At 39.2% G+C, this 17,601-nt stretch overlaps 2 protein-coding genes and 1 long non-coding RNA gene across 3 annotated transcripts; all 3 read right to left on the bottom strand.

The window, feature by feature from the left end:
- Positions 1-7,697: 7,697 nt before the first annotated feature.
- LOC148847178 (uncharacterized) lies at positions 7,698-8,707 on the bottom strand. The gene has a single exon (XM_088948280.1). It carries the CDS (start codon positions 8,477-8,479, stop codon positions 7,892-7,894), a length of 588 nt encoding a protein of 195 aa, XP_088804406.1. The 5' UTR covers positions 8,480-8,707; the 3' UTR covers positions 7,698-7,891.
- Positions 8,708-9,572: 865 nt separating this feature from the next.
- On the bottom strand, positions 9,573-10,593 carry LOC148847177 (uncharacterized). The gene is made up of 2 exons (XR_016100315.1): positions 10,293-10,593; positions 9,573-10,006 (listed from the first exon to the last, which is right to left on the bottom strand). It is a non-coding gene; the product is annotated as an uncharacterized LOC148847177 (long non-coding RNA).
- A 2,853-nt stretch (positions 10,594-13,446) lies between these two features.
- LOC148847176 (uncharacterized) lies at positions 13,447-14,312 on the bottom strand. Its single transcript, XM_088948782.1, has one exon. It carries the CDS (start codon positions 14,238-14,240, stop codon positions 13,665-13,667), a length of 576 nt encoding a protein of 191 aa, XP_088804908.1. The 5' UTR covers positions 14,241-14,312; the 3' UTR covers positions 13,447-13,664.
- Positions 14,313-17,601: the final 3,289 nt, after the last annotated feature.

The raw sequence follows: 17,601 nt of genomic DNA, 5'->3' as shown, positions 1-17,601 counted from the left end.
AATGCAATGAAGAAGAAGACAAGCCCGCAAGGAGCATCGAAGTTCAAGCCGAAGGGACTGATGTATGTAGACATTCGCTTGAATGGTAAGCCCACAAGAGCCATGGTGGATACAGGTGCTACCCACAACTTTATCTCTATGGAGGAGGCATCCCGAGTAGAACTTGCACCTACCAAGGAAGTCGAATGGTTGAAGGCTGTGAACTCTAATGCCAAACCCATACAAGGTGTAGCTCATGGGGTGGTCTTGCAACTTGGTGACTGGGAAGGGACAATAGACCTCTCAGTCGTGCCCATGGATGATTTTCAGGTTGTTCTCGGCATGGACTTCTTAACTCAAGTAAAGGTGGTGCCCATGCCTTTCCTCAACAAAGTGTGCATATTCGAAGATCAGGCTCCTTGCATGGTTCCAGTTGTGTCGGGGACCACGTCCACCCCCAAGATGCTCTCGGCATTGCAACTGAAGGATGGAGTGCAGAAAGGACATGCCACTTACCTAGCCACATTGGTGGACTCTGACCTGCCTGACCCACCAACCGGGTATATCCCGTCAGCGATTGCTATGGCACTAGAAGAATTCCAGGATGTCATGCCACCCACATTGCCAAAGAAGCTTCCCCCAAGGAGAGAAGTGGATCACAAGATTGAGTTGGAGCCTGGAACCAAACCACCGGCACGCCCGCCATACATAATGTCTCCTCCTGAGCTGGCCGAGCTACGAAAGTAGTTGAATGAGTTGTTGGATGCTGGATTGATTCGATCTTCTAAGGCCCCTTTTGGAGCACCAGTCCTATTCCAAAAGAAGAATGATGGATCTCTTCGGCTCTATATTGACTACCGAGCTCTCAACAAGCTCACCATCAAGAACAAATATCCCATACCTTTGGTGGCCGACCTCTTTGACTAGCTCAGCAGGGCCAAGTACTTCACCAAGCTAGACCTGAGGTCGGGGTACTATCAAGTGCGCATAGCTGAAGGAGATGAACACAAAACAGCTTGTGTTACACGATATGGGTCCTTTGAATTTTGGGTCATGCCCTTTGGGCTCACCAATGCTCCAACCACCTTTTGCACATTGATGAACAGAATATTTCATCCCTACCTAGACCAATTTGTGGTCGTGTATATTGATGATATTGTAATTTACAGTAGAACCTTGGAGGAACATGTTGACCACCTCCGTACTATTTTCCAGGTCTTGCGGGACAACAATCTGTTTGTTAAGAAGGAGAAATGTTCTTTCGCCACAGAAGAGGTGACCTTCCTCGGACATATAATCCGAGCAGGTACAATCAGCATGGATCCAGCTAAAGTCAAGGCCATTCAAAATTGGACACTGCCCACTAGGGTCACCGAACTTTGCTCTTTCCTTGGCCTCGTGAACTACTATCGAAGATTCATCTCTGGATTCTCAGCGCGAGCCACTGCCCTCACCAACTTACTGAAGAAGATTAGTACGTGGACCTGGAGTGAATGTTGCCAAACAGCTTTTGATGACTTGAAGAAAGTTGTCTCAGTAGAACCTGTCCTCGACTTGCCTGATCCAAGCAAGCCGTATGAGCTACACACAGATGCTTCTGATTTTGCCATTGGTGGGGTCTTGATGCAGGGACATCCCATCGCCTTTGAAAGCCGCAAATTGAATGATACAGAGAGGAGGTACACTGTGCAAGAGAAGGAGATGACAACCATCGTCCGCTGCCTCCGCACATGGCGATACTACCTGCTTGGCTCCAAGTTCGTGGTCAAGACTGACAACATAGCTACTAGTTATTTTCAGTCACAGAAGAAGATGAGCCCTAAGCAAGCTCGATGGCAAGATTTCTTAGCGGAGTTTGACATGACTCTAGAATACATGTCAGGGCCGATGAACAGGGTTGCTGATGCACTTAGCAGGAAGGCCGAGCTTGCAGCACTATCCACAGGTGAAGGTCCCTCTCAAAGCCAGATCAGATTGGACATCATTAAGAGCATCAAGGAAGGACTCCAGAAGGACCCCATCGCTCAGAGCCTATTGACAGCGGCTTGTGAAGGGAAGACTAGGCGGTTTTGGGTTGAAGAAGGCCTTCTTTTGGCAAAGGGAAGGCGGATATTTGTACCGAGAGTTGAAGACATGAGGAAGACTCTCTTACGTGAATGTCATAACAGCTTATGGGCAGGACACCCTGGGTGGCAGCGTGCTTTGGCACTTCTACAACATGCCTACTATTGGCCTCATATGGAGCAAGATGTTCGAGAATACACAAGGACATGCCTGATTTTCCAGCAAGACAAGCCTGAGCGTGCCAAGCCTCTTGGACTCCTACAACCTCTTCCAACTCCCTCACAACCTTGGGAGAGTGTTTCCATGGACTTCATCAGCGGTCTTCCTAAAGTGGGAGACTATGCATCCATCATTGTTGTCATTGATAGATCTTCCAAGTATGCCACTTTCACCCCAGCACCAAGGCACCTTTTAGCTGAAGACATGGCATACCTTTTCTTCAAGCACGTGGTGAAATATTGGGGAGTCCCACAGAACATTGTTAGTGATCGAGATCCCCGATTCACTAGTGCTTTATGGACAGAAATATTCAAGCTTCTTGGCTTGAACTTGAACTTCTCTAGCAGTAGCCATCCAGAGTCAGATGGGCAGACAGAGAGAATGAACTCCCTCCTTGAAGAGTACCTCCGCCATTTTGTATCAGCTACACAGAAGAATTGGGTTCGATTGCTGGACATTGCACAATTCTCCGTCAACTCACAAAAGAGCTCCTCCACCAATCAAAGTCCTTTTGAAGTCATCACCGGCCAACTACCAAGATGTCCGCACAGCATCGTCAACGACCATCAAGGAAGAAGCCCTCGAGCCTTCACTTTCACCAGGGAATGGAAAGAATGCCTTGACATCATTCGAGCCTCTCTAGAAAAAGCCTCCAGAAGAATGAAGAAATGGGCTGATTTGGGTAGACGACCCGAGAACTTCCAAATAGGTGACATGGCCTTAGTAAAACTCCATACCCATTGCCTTAGGTTCTTTCGAAGAGTACACCCCGGGCTTATGAGAAAATATGAGGGACCCTGCAAAATAATAGCCAAAGTAGGAGCTTCAGCCTACAGACTCAAATTACCCCCTTGGCTTAAAGTACACCCTGTTTTTCATGTAAGCCAACTTAAACCTTACCATGCCGACGGCCAAGATACCTCCCGAAACCAAAGTCACCGCCCACACCCATCCTACCAACCACCCAAGAACCGATCCCTCGACTCCATCCTCAACCATAGGTTGTCCTAATCCTCCCAAACATCAGAATGGGAGTACCTGGTGAAGTGGAAGGGACCTGCAGAAGAAGACACCTGGGAGCTAGCAGAAGACCTCCTTCTGTTCGTAGAGAAGTTGGATGAGTACCTGAGGAAGAATCTTCGAGGACGAAGATTGAATTGAGTGGGGGAGACTGTGACGGTTCAGCCACCATCAGCGCCATCAGCACGCCATCTAAGTGTTTTGGGTTGGGTCCTTGTACTCTTTTTGTAAGGCGGGTATGCCAATGGCAATTATGTAAATAGTAGTATGCATGTACAGTATTTTGATGTATTATTTTGTCACTCCCCCAAAAGCTTAACGTACGCTTTGAAGGGAGGTAGGTAATCGAGTGAGCTCATAAGCGTGTAAAGGTTAAGCACGAGATCCCCTTGACACTATACTGTGTGCTTGTGCTTACCACTGATTAATGCAATACAAGTTGCTTCTTGTCTAATTTGTGTGCACTCCTGTTTCCTTTTGTGTATTATTGCTTGCATTTGTAGGCTTTCTTGACCCCAATCGAGCACCGCACTGGGCCCCGTCGACTAGCCCCGTGACAAGGTTGCAACCCGCCATGTTGCAGAAGTATTAGATTACCTTTAGCCATCAGTTTTACGAATTATTTGAAGAGTCCTCAGTAGAGGCTCTTCGATCGTTACCCATATAATCTCCATGGGCCCAAAGGTCAAAAGATCGAAACACTTCTTTGTAGCCCCATAAAGCTATAGTTTCTCTTGCAAAAACTAAGGTCTTGGGACACATGCCTCATAATAAGACGATTAGGTCCTTAGGACCCACACTTTTTGATTACCTGGGCCCGAATTCTTATCCAGATTATTCTGTTGGGCACTCTCTTAGGTGGGTTACAGAATGGGCGGAGTTAAATCCATATTTTTTATGGATAAATACACTTTAATTCACCTCAGAATTTTGAATTCTACTGTATACCTATAATAATTCAAAATGTCAAATATCTTCACTCTAAGCACTAGTACTTGTTCATGCATTGGCATCAATTCCGAATTAGCACCTAGGGTGGAGCTAAGAACCAGGGAAAGTTTATTTTCCTGAATACTCATTTCTTAGGTGGATAAATAATTTTCTCATGTGAATGGAAAGTTGTCAACACTTAAATAGAACAAAAATATCATTTTAATAATAGATTTTTATGAATAAATTGATTATTACCTTATTTACATGAAAATTAAAAAAAAAAAACTTAAAATATTGGGGGCATTTTCAAGGCATTGGGGGAAGGCACCCCTCTGAATATATGTAAACTCCGGATCTCCTGTCCACGAGAACTCTGCCCACACCTACCCACAATATACTACCCCATATGAATTGGGAACATCTCCCCCTATATAATACTATGCAGAGGATGAGATGTTCTCCATGTATGGGTGGGATAGGTGTGGATAGAATTCTCGTGAGCAAAAGATGTAAATATGGGAAATGTTATCAATGTATAACTATAATAAGGCATGGGTAGGCATGAATAGGGTTCTTATGAATAGGAGATCCAAACTCATATGCCCCATAACCACTTTCACGCCTCACATGAATTGAATTAGCTGAACACAACAACTGTATGATGGGCTGTGGAACATGTGGTAACGCGCCCAGTGCTAGACATAAATTGCATATGACCCATAACCTATCAGTCTCTCACATAGAATTTATGACTGATATTGAACATTTTCATGACATTGATTCCACAGCCTGTCAGTTAATCTGAATTTTTACATGTTGGCTACATAGCCATCAAGTGCATGGGATCTCTCATTGAATGTTGGGAGAATGACGGTTCAGCCTAAGGTCAGAATTTTTAGGTCCAAAGTACAGTTGGGATGAGTGCCCACAAGGAATTGATGTCAATACATTAGTATGTAGAATGGGGGGGTTTTAACATTTTAAATGTTTATAGCTCTGCAGTAGAAATCAGAAATCTGCATTAGGCCTGTCCGTACTTCTATGTTGAATGTTTGCATATAAAACATTTATAGTTTATTATTTATTTTGAAAAAAAAAGGATTCATTGAGAAAACTAGAATTATACAAGAATAGAAAAAAGAAGAGAAAAGAGAAAGAGACGCAATAAGCATGCAAATGAATTGGATATACTAAATCCAAATTTCATTTGCTAAAAAATTAATGGACTAAAATTCTGGCATGATCGTCGTTTTGACATGGCAGAGATGATTAGTTTACATTTATAATTTGTTTCTATAATAAATTTTACACAAACAATATAAAATTCTCAATATTTGCTTCTCTAGAAATCATTTGATGTAATTCATCAATCAACTTATAGCCATTTTAACAATAAATATGCTTTCTTTTGGATAGCAATTAGATCGGTTTTGGGTTGATCCGATCCAAACCGAAATTAATCAAATTGGATTTGAACGGCCCACTATAGAAATTGGGTTGAATTAAATTCAAATAAATTCGTCCAAACTTCTATTGGTTGAGTTGGACTTAAATTAAATCTTTACAATAGAAACGAAAACCAGAACCTTTTTGTGCTTTACAAGTACTGGTTGACAGAATATATGTGAGGGAAATTTTACAAAAAAGAGCTTCCTGAGATCAAGAAGATTAATAGTCTATCGTGAAGAAGATTAATCTATAAAATGAACAAATTAAAGAAAACATTTTGTAAAGAAGTTTTGATTTTGACCATTGTTTTTAAAACCGGATTAAGTCAGATGGTTGGATCGGAAAAATCGGGAGCCAGTCACCTGATCAGTTCCGTTTTACCCCAAAACCGCTATTTGGCAAAAAACCGTTGACTTGGTCAGCGAACCACTAATCCGGGCAGCTGAACTGTTTGACCCGGGAATGATTTTTGGCCATTTTTGGGTTATTTATTTTTTTTATTTTTTTGTCAGAGCAGGCTTGTCCATTTAGACCGGACGGTTGGACCATTCGACCCGAGAACCAGACCCCAGAACGATTCCTTGTCCAGTTCGATTTTAAAAACCTTGGTTTTAATTTTCTAGATTTTCTTTATTCTAATATATTTTTGTAATTTTAATTTGAAATTCTACTAGCATGATTGTTGGATTATATAAAAAATTTTGATATTTTTCATTCAGTTTGGATTGGGTTGGATCCAATCCAGTCCATTTGCATTTTAATGAATTGGATTGGATTGAGTTTGTATTAAATTTGAACTAAATTGGGGTCTGGTCCATTTATAAATAAATTCATATTAAACTGGATCAGATTCGACCAAAAAGAGTCCAATTGACACCCCTGATAGCAATGACGGCTTCCTTCTGTTAGATTTTATTTTTTTATACGTAAACTTCCTTTTGTTAGATAGGCGTTAGATTAGAGAGACAAACTGTTCAAGGGTTAGAAAGAATAATTTATATCCTCAAGACCTCAACGTTATTCTGCTATAAAAGTTTCAAATAAGTGTGTAGCAAATCCTCATGATCGTATTATCAATTTACTGGTTCTTTACTTCTTTAGTTGTAGTAAGACCTCAACGTTAGAAAGAATAACCGCACCCTGCTGTGTCTCAATCCACCCCTTAATCCGATTTCAAATCAGCCCCCTACAACATCTCACAGCACATCCCTGCCATGTATTGTGAATATATACCATCATCGGGAGATGTTCTTAATACACCGCAGGAGTGTGCTGTGGGACTCTGTGGGGGGCTGATTTGCTCTCCCTTAATCCCCCATGATGTGTAATAGTCAATAGACTCAATACCAATGGTTTATTTTCCCTACTATTGAAAAAGAGGGACTGTTACTTTCCTAGCACATGAATGTTAGAGTAGGGACAGGATCCAGTAGATACAATACAGGAAGCACATTCAATGAATACTTTATAAATATTTTGACAATTGCTAAAAGTTGTCTTTAATCTTTTTCAAGAATAGGTTAAGGGTATTTCAAGGAGAAGGTGTCAAAAGGTTTGAAAGGGCTCATTTAACTTGCTTACAATGCCATGCCTACCCGATCGGGACTCGTTAGAGCCACCTCATCCGATATCATTATAAAAGTTTAAAATTTTCAATAACATGTAGAGGCCTTATCATTCTCCATGAAAAGGACTGTTTCCTCCGGAGCAAAAGTTTTTTATTTTTTGGTGCATTTAATCATATTATGGATTGCTGATTCAGAATCCAAAAATGATAGAGATGACATTGAACAGATTGGTGAAAAACTGCTCGAGATGTAGTAGAGTAGATACACCAAATGAGCACACTTACTAAGAGAAACACACAATCAGAGTGTAACACATATCTGACAACTATGCTTAAGTAATAGCATCACAAAAATGGACTGAGATCTAGTTTGTGATAGATGTTGCATACTGATTGTGTGCTTACTTAAATGTACTCTGTATCTAACAGTTCTGAACATTTAAACAAACCATGGCATGCATCGAGCTAAAGCAAATAGGTAAATACACTCTTATTGTACTGGCGGATACATAAAGCCATGCATATATTTCAATTTATTTATCGCAACATACACTGAGACACACACACACACAGAGCCAGCAAGAGAGATAGAGAGAGCTCACACCTAGGTTAAGGAGATAAATAAGGAGACATAGCAAAGATGATGTAGGGAGTTTATGTCTAAGGAGATTCTCCACCACCATATCCTGATCCATGGCCAGAGCCACTGCCATAGCCAGAACCACTACCACTGCCACCACCTCCACCACCACCACCTCCTCCCCCACCTCCTCCTCCTCCACCTTTGCCAGATCCTGAGCCACCACCACTTCCGGAACCATATCCATAACCAGAACCACCACCACTTCCTGACCCATATCCGGAGCCGCCACCTCCTCCTCCGCCACTACCGCCTCCACCACCTCCACCACCACCTTTGCCATAGCCTTCGCCAGAACCATACCCCGACCCACTACCAGACCCATACCCTGAACCACTACCAGCTCCAGTCCCATAAGCAGAGCCACCACCACCTCCACCACCTCCTCCACTACCATATCCTCCTCCTTGTGCACCACCATACCCCGAACCACTCCCAGAACCATATCCAGACCCATAACCAGATCCTGAGTCAACGGCAGAGCTGTCAACAGCCCCTCCTCCACCTCCACCTCCACCTCCACTGCCCTGGATATATCTTGCAGCAAAGGAGAGCTCCGCAAGGAGCAATACCAAGAATGCAAAACCTGTAACTCTTGAACTCACCATCTCTAAAACTCAAATGGGTTTAACTGGATTGTTGTTGAATCCGAGTTGGCAAAAAACGATGAGCAAAATGGCCGCAGCTAGGTCTCTATTTATAGGCACCTTTCAGACCATACAGTAGATTCTTCTCCCAATCATTCAGAAGGCTGGTACCGAGTGTATGTGGATAGTGGTGTTGCCGCGGTGGTATAGTGGTGATGGCCTTCTCCATGAAATTTTTGAAATTAAACTAAGAATAAAATAAAAGGAGTCTCCCACTTTTGACTTGAAGTCTATCATGAAAGCTTTGCATGCGAATTGGTCCAGTCATTCACACTTCACCCCCTCCATACTTTATAAAGAAGAAGCCTTTAAGCCTACGCATCTCATGAGGACTAGCCTTTTGGTGCAAAACATACTTAGCTAATGGTACAAAAAAACTACGACCACATACCAATCTACCTATCAAATTCTCTATCATAATGTAAAGCATGAGTGGTGCCTTCTCCTGAGAGCTTGACACCTAGAATCACTTAGTGGGTTGGCACCTTTTAATGCTCTTCAATGAATAATTTAGTTTCGTTATTGGAGAACTATGGTTTCACACCATGGAGGTTCATGATTTATTTAAGTCCTATAATTGAAATGCGACCTCTCCAACATTGAATATTAATACTGCAAACTTTCTATCTTTCATTCTTTCATAAAAGAAACTTGTAATTTCTGGTTATATTTGATACCATTATTATTTTTATTTAAAATATATATAGGAAAATTCTCCATTAGCAATCTGTTATTTTGGTTTGAATCGTAATTTGGTCCTTGAACTTTAAAACGCGACAATCTAATACTTGAATTTTTAATTTATAAAATTCTGATATTTAGCTTTAACACACAGTCAGTCAGGGCCATCACGTGAGATCAAATACAGTTTAAATAATTTCATAATGCCAAAACTAACCTTTTTGATAATATTTAGATCATTTTACCATTTTATTTCCTGTCTTTTACCCTATTCCTCTTTCTCTTCAATTTGGGTTTATCGATAGAGGAGAGGTGGTGTTTACTGATCGACCGTTTTAGCAACTTCAAGCATTCCTGCTTTGCACATTCCATGTATTAGGCAGTGGTATATCTTAATACTTGGTTCAAATGCAGTACACTCGAGAGTTTTAAACAGTTCAATTGCCGCAAAGAGTTCCTGCCTCATCTATGAAACCATCATCTCCGCAAAGAGTTCCTTAACCTCATCTATAGAACCATCTTTACAAAGGCCATCAATAATCATATTGTACATAACTACGTTAGTTTTAAACCTACCACCATTTCTCTGTGCAAATTCAGTGCTAGGGCTTTGTTTCCTGACCTATATAATCCATTAATCAAAGTCCCGTATGTGATTACGGTGGGCATGCAGCCCTGCTCAATCATTTTTTTGGAAGATCTGGGCAGCTTCATTGATCCGATTCTCCGTGCACATCTCCTTAATCAGAGAAGCGAAAGTGAAAGTGTTGGGGCCATAACCCCGTTTCAGAATAATTTCCTTGAAAACTGCTAAACCGAATGGAACATGACTAGAGTTACAACAATTTAATAGAATGTTTAGCATAATGAAATCGGGAGAGCCACCGATTGGATTCAATTTTCTGTAAAGAGAAACAACAGCTAAGTAGTTTTTGATCTTGGCAATTGCAGATAAGACAAGATCGAATATCCTAATGGGAGGCGGGGGTTGCACGAGAAGCATTTGATTAAAGAACCCAACTGCATAATTTAGTTTCGGAGGTAGAACCAGAAACAATAGGCGGCGGGTTTATGAACAAAGATGAAAGCTTACCTCCCTTGGCACATCTCAAAAAGGATGATGCAATAGCAGAAGCTGAAACTCTCGACGCCATTTGGAACGGAAGTAGCGCTATGCCGCACCTGGGTTGCAGTGTTAAACACTTGAAAACTGATGTTCACTTCACTATGGGAATGTATCATGTTGTAACTGCTGTTAAGGAATGAATGAGCAGTTGAGGACTGAACAACACCAGTGCTCTTCGAAAGGTTACAGCAGTGAACAGTGATTCCCACTCGCAGAGAAAGGTTATTGTAGTGGTCTAGTGGAGGTTATTTTTATCATTTCGAAAAAGACTCAAACTCAGTTATCGAAAATGAGATTGGTATTTACGTCTTTTTATGTACTGACCGACGGTGAATTAACATCAAATTGTCGAAAATTGAAAGTTAGAGTATTGAATTATCACTAGAGCCAAAATACAGGGCACAATAAATAAATAAATAAATAAATAAATAATATATATATAAAAGCTAGAGTTGGATTTCTGAACATCACATACAAGCTAAATGCTACTCTAATTACATTGTTTGGTTATATTTGATCTCATTTGTTTGCAGTACAATTTCAGTTGTGCTGGTGCAAAGGTAGTGCACAAGAGTTGAGTGTAAATTCCACTTAACATTTGTTTTGTTTGTTTGCACCGCTGAAGACTAGTGTAAAAGTATGTGAATGTGTAAGTAAGTATTAATCATATATGATATATATGATATTTGGATTTAACTTTTAGATGTATAAAACCTATCAGCAAGTTGAGCAAAAAATAAAAAATATAAAACAAAGAATATATTTTATGAAGCAAAGTAACCTAAATTTCTGAAGCAAAAGTGTAGTAAACCAAAATTTACACTCTTTTCATTTATACGCCCATGAATTTGTACTAATACAAATGAAATTGCATTGCAAAACATATGAAGCTAAGCAAAAGTAATAAACCAAAATATATATGCATTCATCTCATTTACACTCCCAGCTTGTTGACAGCCCAAACTGTGTAGAATGTGAAGAATATATTTACTGTAATTCTTTTAATTTATAATTTATTTTTATTTGCCCCTAAGGGCCCTCCTCCATCTAGAAGAGATGGGAACTAATGGTGGAGTTTCATTCAAAGATGAGCATAAACCTAGCTTGTGCTTTTATATGCAATGTTAGTGGCTTCAAATAATGTTAATTATGTTGTTTTAGCCTTGGAATTATTAATTAAAATACAAAGGAGGCAATCTTTATTGGCTCCCTTGAAATTTGTCTATTATCACACATTTCTCCACAAATTTTAACTATTTACATTGTTATTAATAAATTGAAGCCTGTTTTTAGAACAACTCTTATAAAATTCAATGTTACTTTTAACCTTAGTACAATTAGCCAAATGGACTGCTAATGGCCATTAATTTTTGAATAAATTTCACTTTTTCCTTGTATTTTATCCAAAACTTCAAATTCTATGTATTTCCACTATTTAGATTTTAACCTAACAAACTGAACATTTTCGTCAAAATATTTATTTTCTAGAATATTTAATCAATAACAAGATAGAAGTTTAATCTTATCTGGTGATGATTTCAAATACAAATATTAAATTGTTTTTTATACTTCTTGTGGTCATTTTAACTAAGAATAAGTGTCCAAATATCTATATTATATATAAAGCGGATAGTTGCTTTGGGTTTCATGCAGGTCATAAAAATTAAGTCCAAATACTATAATATCATAAGTTATTGATACTTAATTGCATGCATGCATAGCACTAGGGGTATCCACGGTTTGGTTAACTGAATCATGGGCAGTTTTTGCAAATCAAATTGATACCATCGGTTTTTCCATTTCTCCAAACCGAAATTGAACTAATACCACCGGTTAACTAATCTATCAGTTTTGGTTTTTGACCGGTTTGGTTCTTCGATTTTTAATATATTTATAATATATTATATAAATATATGTATAATATTATATTATAAATAATAAATCATATATAATATATTATAAATATTTTAAAAATATATAATATATATAAAATATGTGAAATACATTAAATATATATATATATATAAATATATATATAAATATATATAAAATTTTAGGGGTGCAACTTGGGCAGACTTGGGTTGGGAATTTGTAAAGTTATCAATGGACCAGTGGACCTGATTTAAAAGCCTTGACTCAATGCAGTGTAAATACTTCAAATGGAATACTGAACTTACACACTTCAAAAACTTCATATTAACGTGTGATAATCCTAGCAAGCATACAATTAAATGGGGCACTTTTCAATTATTCAAGGTTTTTAAAATCGAATCAGACAACGAACCATTAGGACTTCAGTTTTTGGGTCGAACGGTCCGACCATTTGAATCGAACAGATAGCCCATTTTGACAAAAAAAATTAAAAAAAAAACAACCAAACCGTTAGATGATTCGACCACCTAAGTCAGCAGTTTACTAACCAAATCAACAATTTTTACCGAAATAACAATTTTGAGATAAAATGGAACCGGTCACTCCAGAAAACCATGCAATTATTGAACCAAAAACGGTGATAAGAACATTAGGATTATCACATAGAGAGAGTTTTCAACTGATCAACATATTTCACCACAAATCTTCAAATTGCTATAATGGATTTTTATCATATATAATCATATACTATTTTATATTATATTTCTAAAAATAAAAAAGGCAAATTAAATAACAAATAAATTGCTAGAGAAAGAGAAGCCACTTTCCTACTTTATTGGGTTTTCGTGCCAGATCTTGGTGGGTCATATCTGCTGCAATGACTATCCATTAAAATTCAAAACATCACGTGATCATTTTCTTTATTGGATGGTGGCAAATAAGTGCTGTGACCGTAGTCACAGCAGGTGCAAGGTGAGAACTTGATATCTCATTTAAAACGTGAAATTTGCTTAAATTAGGTAACCCATCATCTAACTGCAGTCTGCAGATATCCCAGTTGTAAGACGAAATTCCTACCGGCGGTTTTCTTTTCGACGAATGCCAGTAGAAAAGAATTTAGCTCGCATGCGTCGCCCTATTTCCACACCATGTCTGTATGGAAAAATATGCATCCAAGAGTTGCATGAACAAATCCCATAATTATGCAATTTTCCAATTTTAGGGGCCGGAATGAACAAGCATCCACTACTTCTAATTAAATCATTCAGTCGATATATTATTACCAACTCACTAGATACATAAATACATACATACTATATTGCAACGTTTCAACGCATATTTGTGGCAAGGCCGTTGCGTTTTATTCCATGCTACAAATTAAAGGGAGAGAGAGACAATGCTAGCATTAACAGTAAGTAGGAAGCAGATGGCAGAACAAAATAAGGAGGAAATTGCAGGGGTTTATGCTCAAGGTGAGCTCTCATCCCCACCACCATATCCCGATCCATAGCCTGAACCATACCCAGAACCACTGCCATAGCCTGAACCATTGCCAGAACCACCACCACCACCACCTCCTCCGCCACTACCATATCCAGAACCACTGCCACTTCCAGAGCCATAACCATTACCTGAACCACTGCCACTTCCAGAGCCGCCACCTCCTCCACCACCCCTACCACCTCCACCCCCTCCACCACTTCCTTTACCATAACCTCCACCAGACCCATACCCTGAACCACTTCCAGACCCATACCCTGAACCACTACCAGCTCCAGACCCATAACCTGAACCACCTCCACCTCCACCACCTCCTCCACTACCATATCCTCCTCCTTGTGCACCACCATACCCCAAACCACTCCCAGAGCCATATCCGGACCCATATCCAGAGCCTGAACCAATGCCAGAGCTTACAATACCACCTCCACCACCACCTCCTCCTCCTCCTCCTTCTCCACTGCCAATTAATCTAGCGGCAGAGGAGAGCTCCACAAGGAGTAACACCAGGAATGCGAAACCAATTACTCTTGAACTCGCCATGTTTGAGATTGAAATATTGGGTTTAGCAAGCTAAGGTTGTTTGTGTTGGAATGCAGCAAAGAGCGATGACCAAACGATAGGGCTGTGTCTCTATTTATAGCCACCATCGAGGCCATCTAGTAGCTTCTTCTCCCAGCATTCAGAAAGCTAATTTGTCTATGTGTAATGGGTGGTGGCATGGCTTGTAGCTGTAGGTGGTGATAGTGGACCTAGCTAGTGGAGATTCTCTCCGTGTAACACTTCTTTTAAATATACAAATACATAAAGGAGTCTTCCACTTTTGACTTGAATGTGTATGATGCATTGCAAAGGAAGGCAGTGATTGTCATTCCATTTCTGCCACTCATTCACACTTCAACCTCTCCATATATTTTAAAACGTAGAAAAGCCTTCACCCTAACGCTGCATCTCATAGCTAGCTAGCTCAAACCACTATTTTGTGATTGATACTACGGGCCTGCAGATGTTGGTCCAGTCCCGCCAATTAAGGGTAACATCTGGGCCCCACAGCACATCTCGATCTTATATTGGGAACATCTCCTGATGATAGTATGAAGGATGATAAGACATCATCAGAAGATGTTCCAAATACAAGGTCGGAATATGCTGTGGGGAATTGTGAGGTGCCCCTTAGGGGATACAGATGTGAACTCTCTCATTTGGTTCATAAGAATAGGAGTTTGAAATCGGAATTCATCATTCCAATTATAATTGTTTGGTTGGGCAGAACCATCAGAATCCCAATTTCATTTCAGTATTCCCTCAAACCCACTTGAGGGAATGGATATTTCCTCTCCCTCCCTTGACAATGAAATCACATGCCAACTTATTCTAATTCTAATTTCCATCTGAACCAGACAATGAAATCCCATGCCAACTTATTCTAATTCTAATTCCGATCTGAACCAAATAAATTATATGAAAATAGACGATTCTGATTCTAAAGAATTTTGGTTCCAATTCCAATTGCAAATCAGATAGACCCTAAATTAATTTGGGTATGGCTTCAACATGGAAGAGCCAGTCATATCCAGACCGACCATCGATCATTGCATTTGGCCTCAGCCTTGAGCCACGCCCAACACCATGAGGGTTATAGGCTTGGTTGCTCATCAGCGTAGCCTGGTTAATCCCTAGTTTAATTTCCATTTTGAAAATTCGTCTAGCGTTACATATATAGTACAAGTCATTAATATTAATCTGATCCGTTGTTTGCATGGAAACGTGATAATCTATTCTTCCTTTCTTATATCACAACTCTCAAGCAACTTAATTTACATGGATTGCCCTCTACGATAGTCATCTAATAAACCTTTCTCCATGGCTGTGCGCCCATACTCCAAGTTACTCAAAGTCCTTGATGGGAACCCATTTTCATTCAAATCCGACAAATGAACAAATAGTGCAAGACAGTGCAGCGCCTTTGGTCCAGCCGGGCTGGTTGCCGCAGCTTTGCAGGGACGTCCACCTGTAAAGTAAAGGAGTGGCCGGGTGGGTAGTGATGAGTGATGACAAGTTATTATTTCTCTCAAATCCAATGAAATTGAGAGAAGTGGTCTAAGCTTATTGGTGCATGATGAAACCATGCAAATTTGTAAGCGATGAAACCGTTTGAAGATCTCTCTCTCAATCAATTCTACGTCAACGTCGAACTGCATATATACAAGCAAGTGGTGGCAACACGCTTGATATTGACAATGAGACTCTTGGAAGACAGGTTGCATTTTCATCCTGCTTTTGATGGTTTGAATGAGAGCTAGTTCAAGATGTGGTCGGAAGGGCAATCGGCAATTCTCCTTCTCTCACGCGTAAAGGTCTTGGTTGGTTTTGGTTGAGTAGGTAGAGCTAATAAGTCAGGGGAAGCACTCAATCACAGCCTCAGACCTGGGTTCAAATCAAATCCCACCTCCATCGTTACTGACCACTGACCAATAAACCATCACCAAGTTAATATCTTATGCAAAACAAGGAAAATCTAATATATATGTTAAAGGAAGGTCTTCACGTCATAGCCTCCCACCATTCAGACATGTATTAACCTCAACTTTCTTAAAAAAGCATCTAAGAAGTTGGTTTGCTTACATTTTCAAAGAGAAAACCCACTCCTCATATACATAAATTGCTTTTAACTACATTAAAATTTTTGAACTCAAGACATATGGTACCCTCTAAGACAGGTGTTATACATTCATTAATAGTTCTTTAAAAATACAAGAGAAGTGGGAAGCCCCCATTCTCATCCATTCCTAAAAAATGAAGGAAATGTAGAAGTGGTTATCCACAACTACTTCTGCCTACAATCACTTCAGTCTATAGCCTACAATTTCAATAGTTAGTTTTATTTGAATTTTAAATATAAATATAAATATTAGATAAATAGTGAAACTCAAATAAAATCTTAAAAAAAACTCAAATAAAACAATATTACTAAAAAACAAAAAAAAAAGAGTAAAAAATAAAATGATACATATGTGTGATTGCCCCATAACAGAGTCATATACTAATTAAAATATGGTAAGACTCTTAAATCAAATAAAAATCTATCAAAACAACAAATGAAAAATCTAACATAAATTTTAATATAAATGATTTAGAAAAATGAAAATTTAAAATAGTTCATATTAGTTGCCCCGTACTGAATACAGGAGTCATGCCTAGTTTATAATTGAATCTTAACTTGCCACCACCTTTTGGTTGGTTATGATGGTTGTCCTCATCGTGGCACTTGGGCGATTTATGTTAGTTGTTGAATCTAAAGACATCACTATTGAATTACCCAAATCAAATATTTAATTTTGACATAGTTAGGGTTGGAGTTGCATAGGGGAGACTTGGGGATATTTTGGAGAGTCATGCATGTTATAGTTTAATATTCTATTGAATATTGGTTATGTTTTTAATACAATATACTTCTTATAATTACAAAATTATAAATCCAAACATAAATTTTATAATTTATTTTATATATTAGAGAAAGATTAGGCATGGCGCATGCGTTTTATTTTAATTTTTTTATTCATTTATATAGCCCAAATTAAGCTCAATGAATTTATTATGCACGTATTTTTGAATATTAGGGTGTATTTGGGTAAGGTTTTGCTTTTGGGATTTGGGCTACAAAAAGCAAATTTGAACAATAAAGTACTTTGACCATTTCTTATAATTGTTTTCAAAAGCATTATAAATTAAGGCCAAATAACTTTGAAGCCCCGATCACAATGCCTACAATTTTCTGATTCCCATTGTTCATATTGTGGGTTGGAAAGTCCATAAAGCATAATTTCTAAGGCCCATTTGGTTCACGGGAATAGGAGTCTGATATTGGAATCGGGATGGTTTATTCTGATTCCAACTGTTTGGT

This window comes from Nelumbo lutea, chromosome 6, assembly GCF_056320005.1.
Source record: "Nelumbo lutea isolate HS-2025 chromosome 6, American lotus-T2T, whole genome shotgun sequence".
NCBI lineage: Eukaryota > Viridiplantae > Streptophyta > Magnoliopsida > Proteales > Nelumbonaceae > Nelumbo > Nelumbo lutea.
Note: the sequence above shows the minus strand (reverse complement) of the source record. Positions and strands in the feature narration are given on the sequence as shown.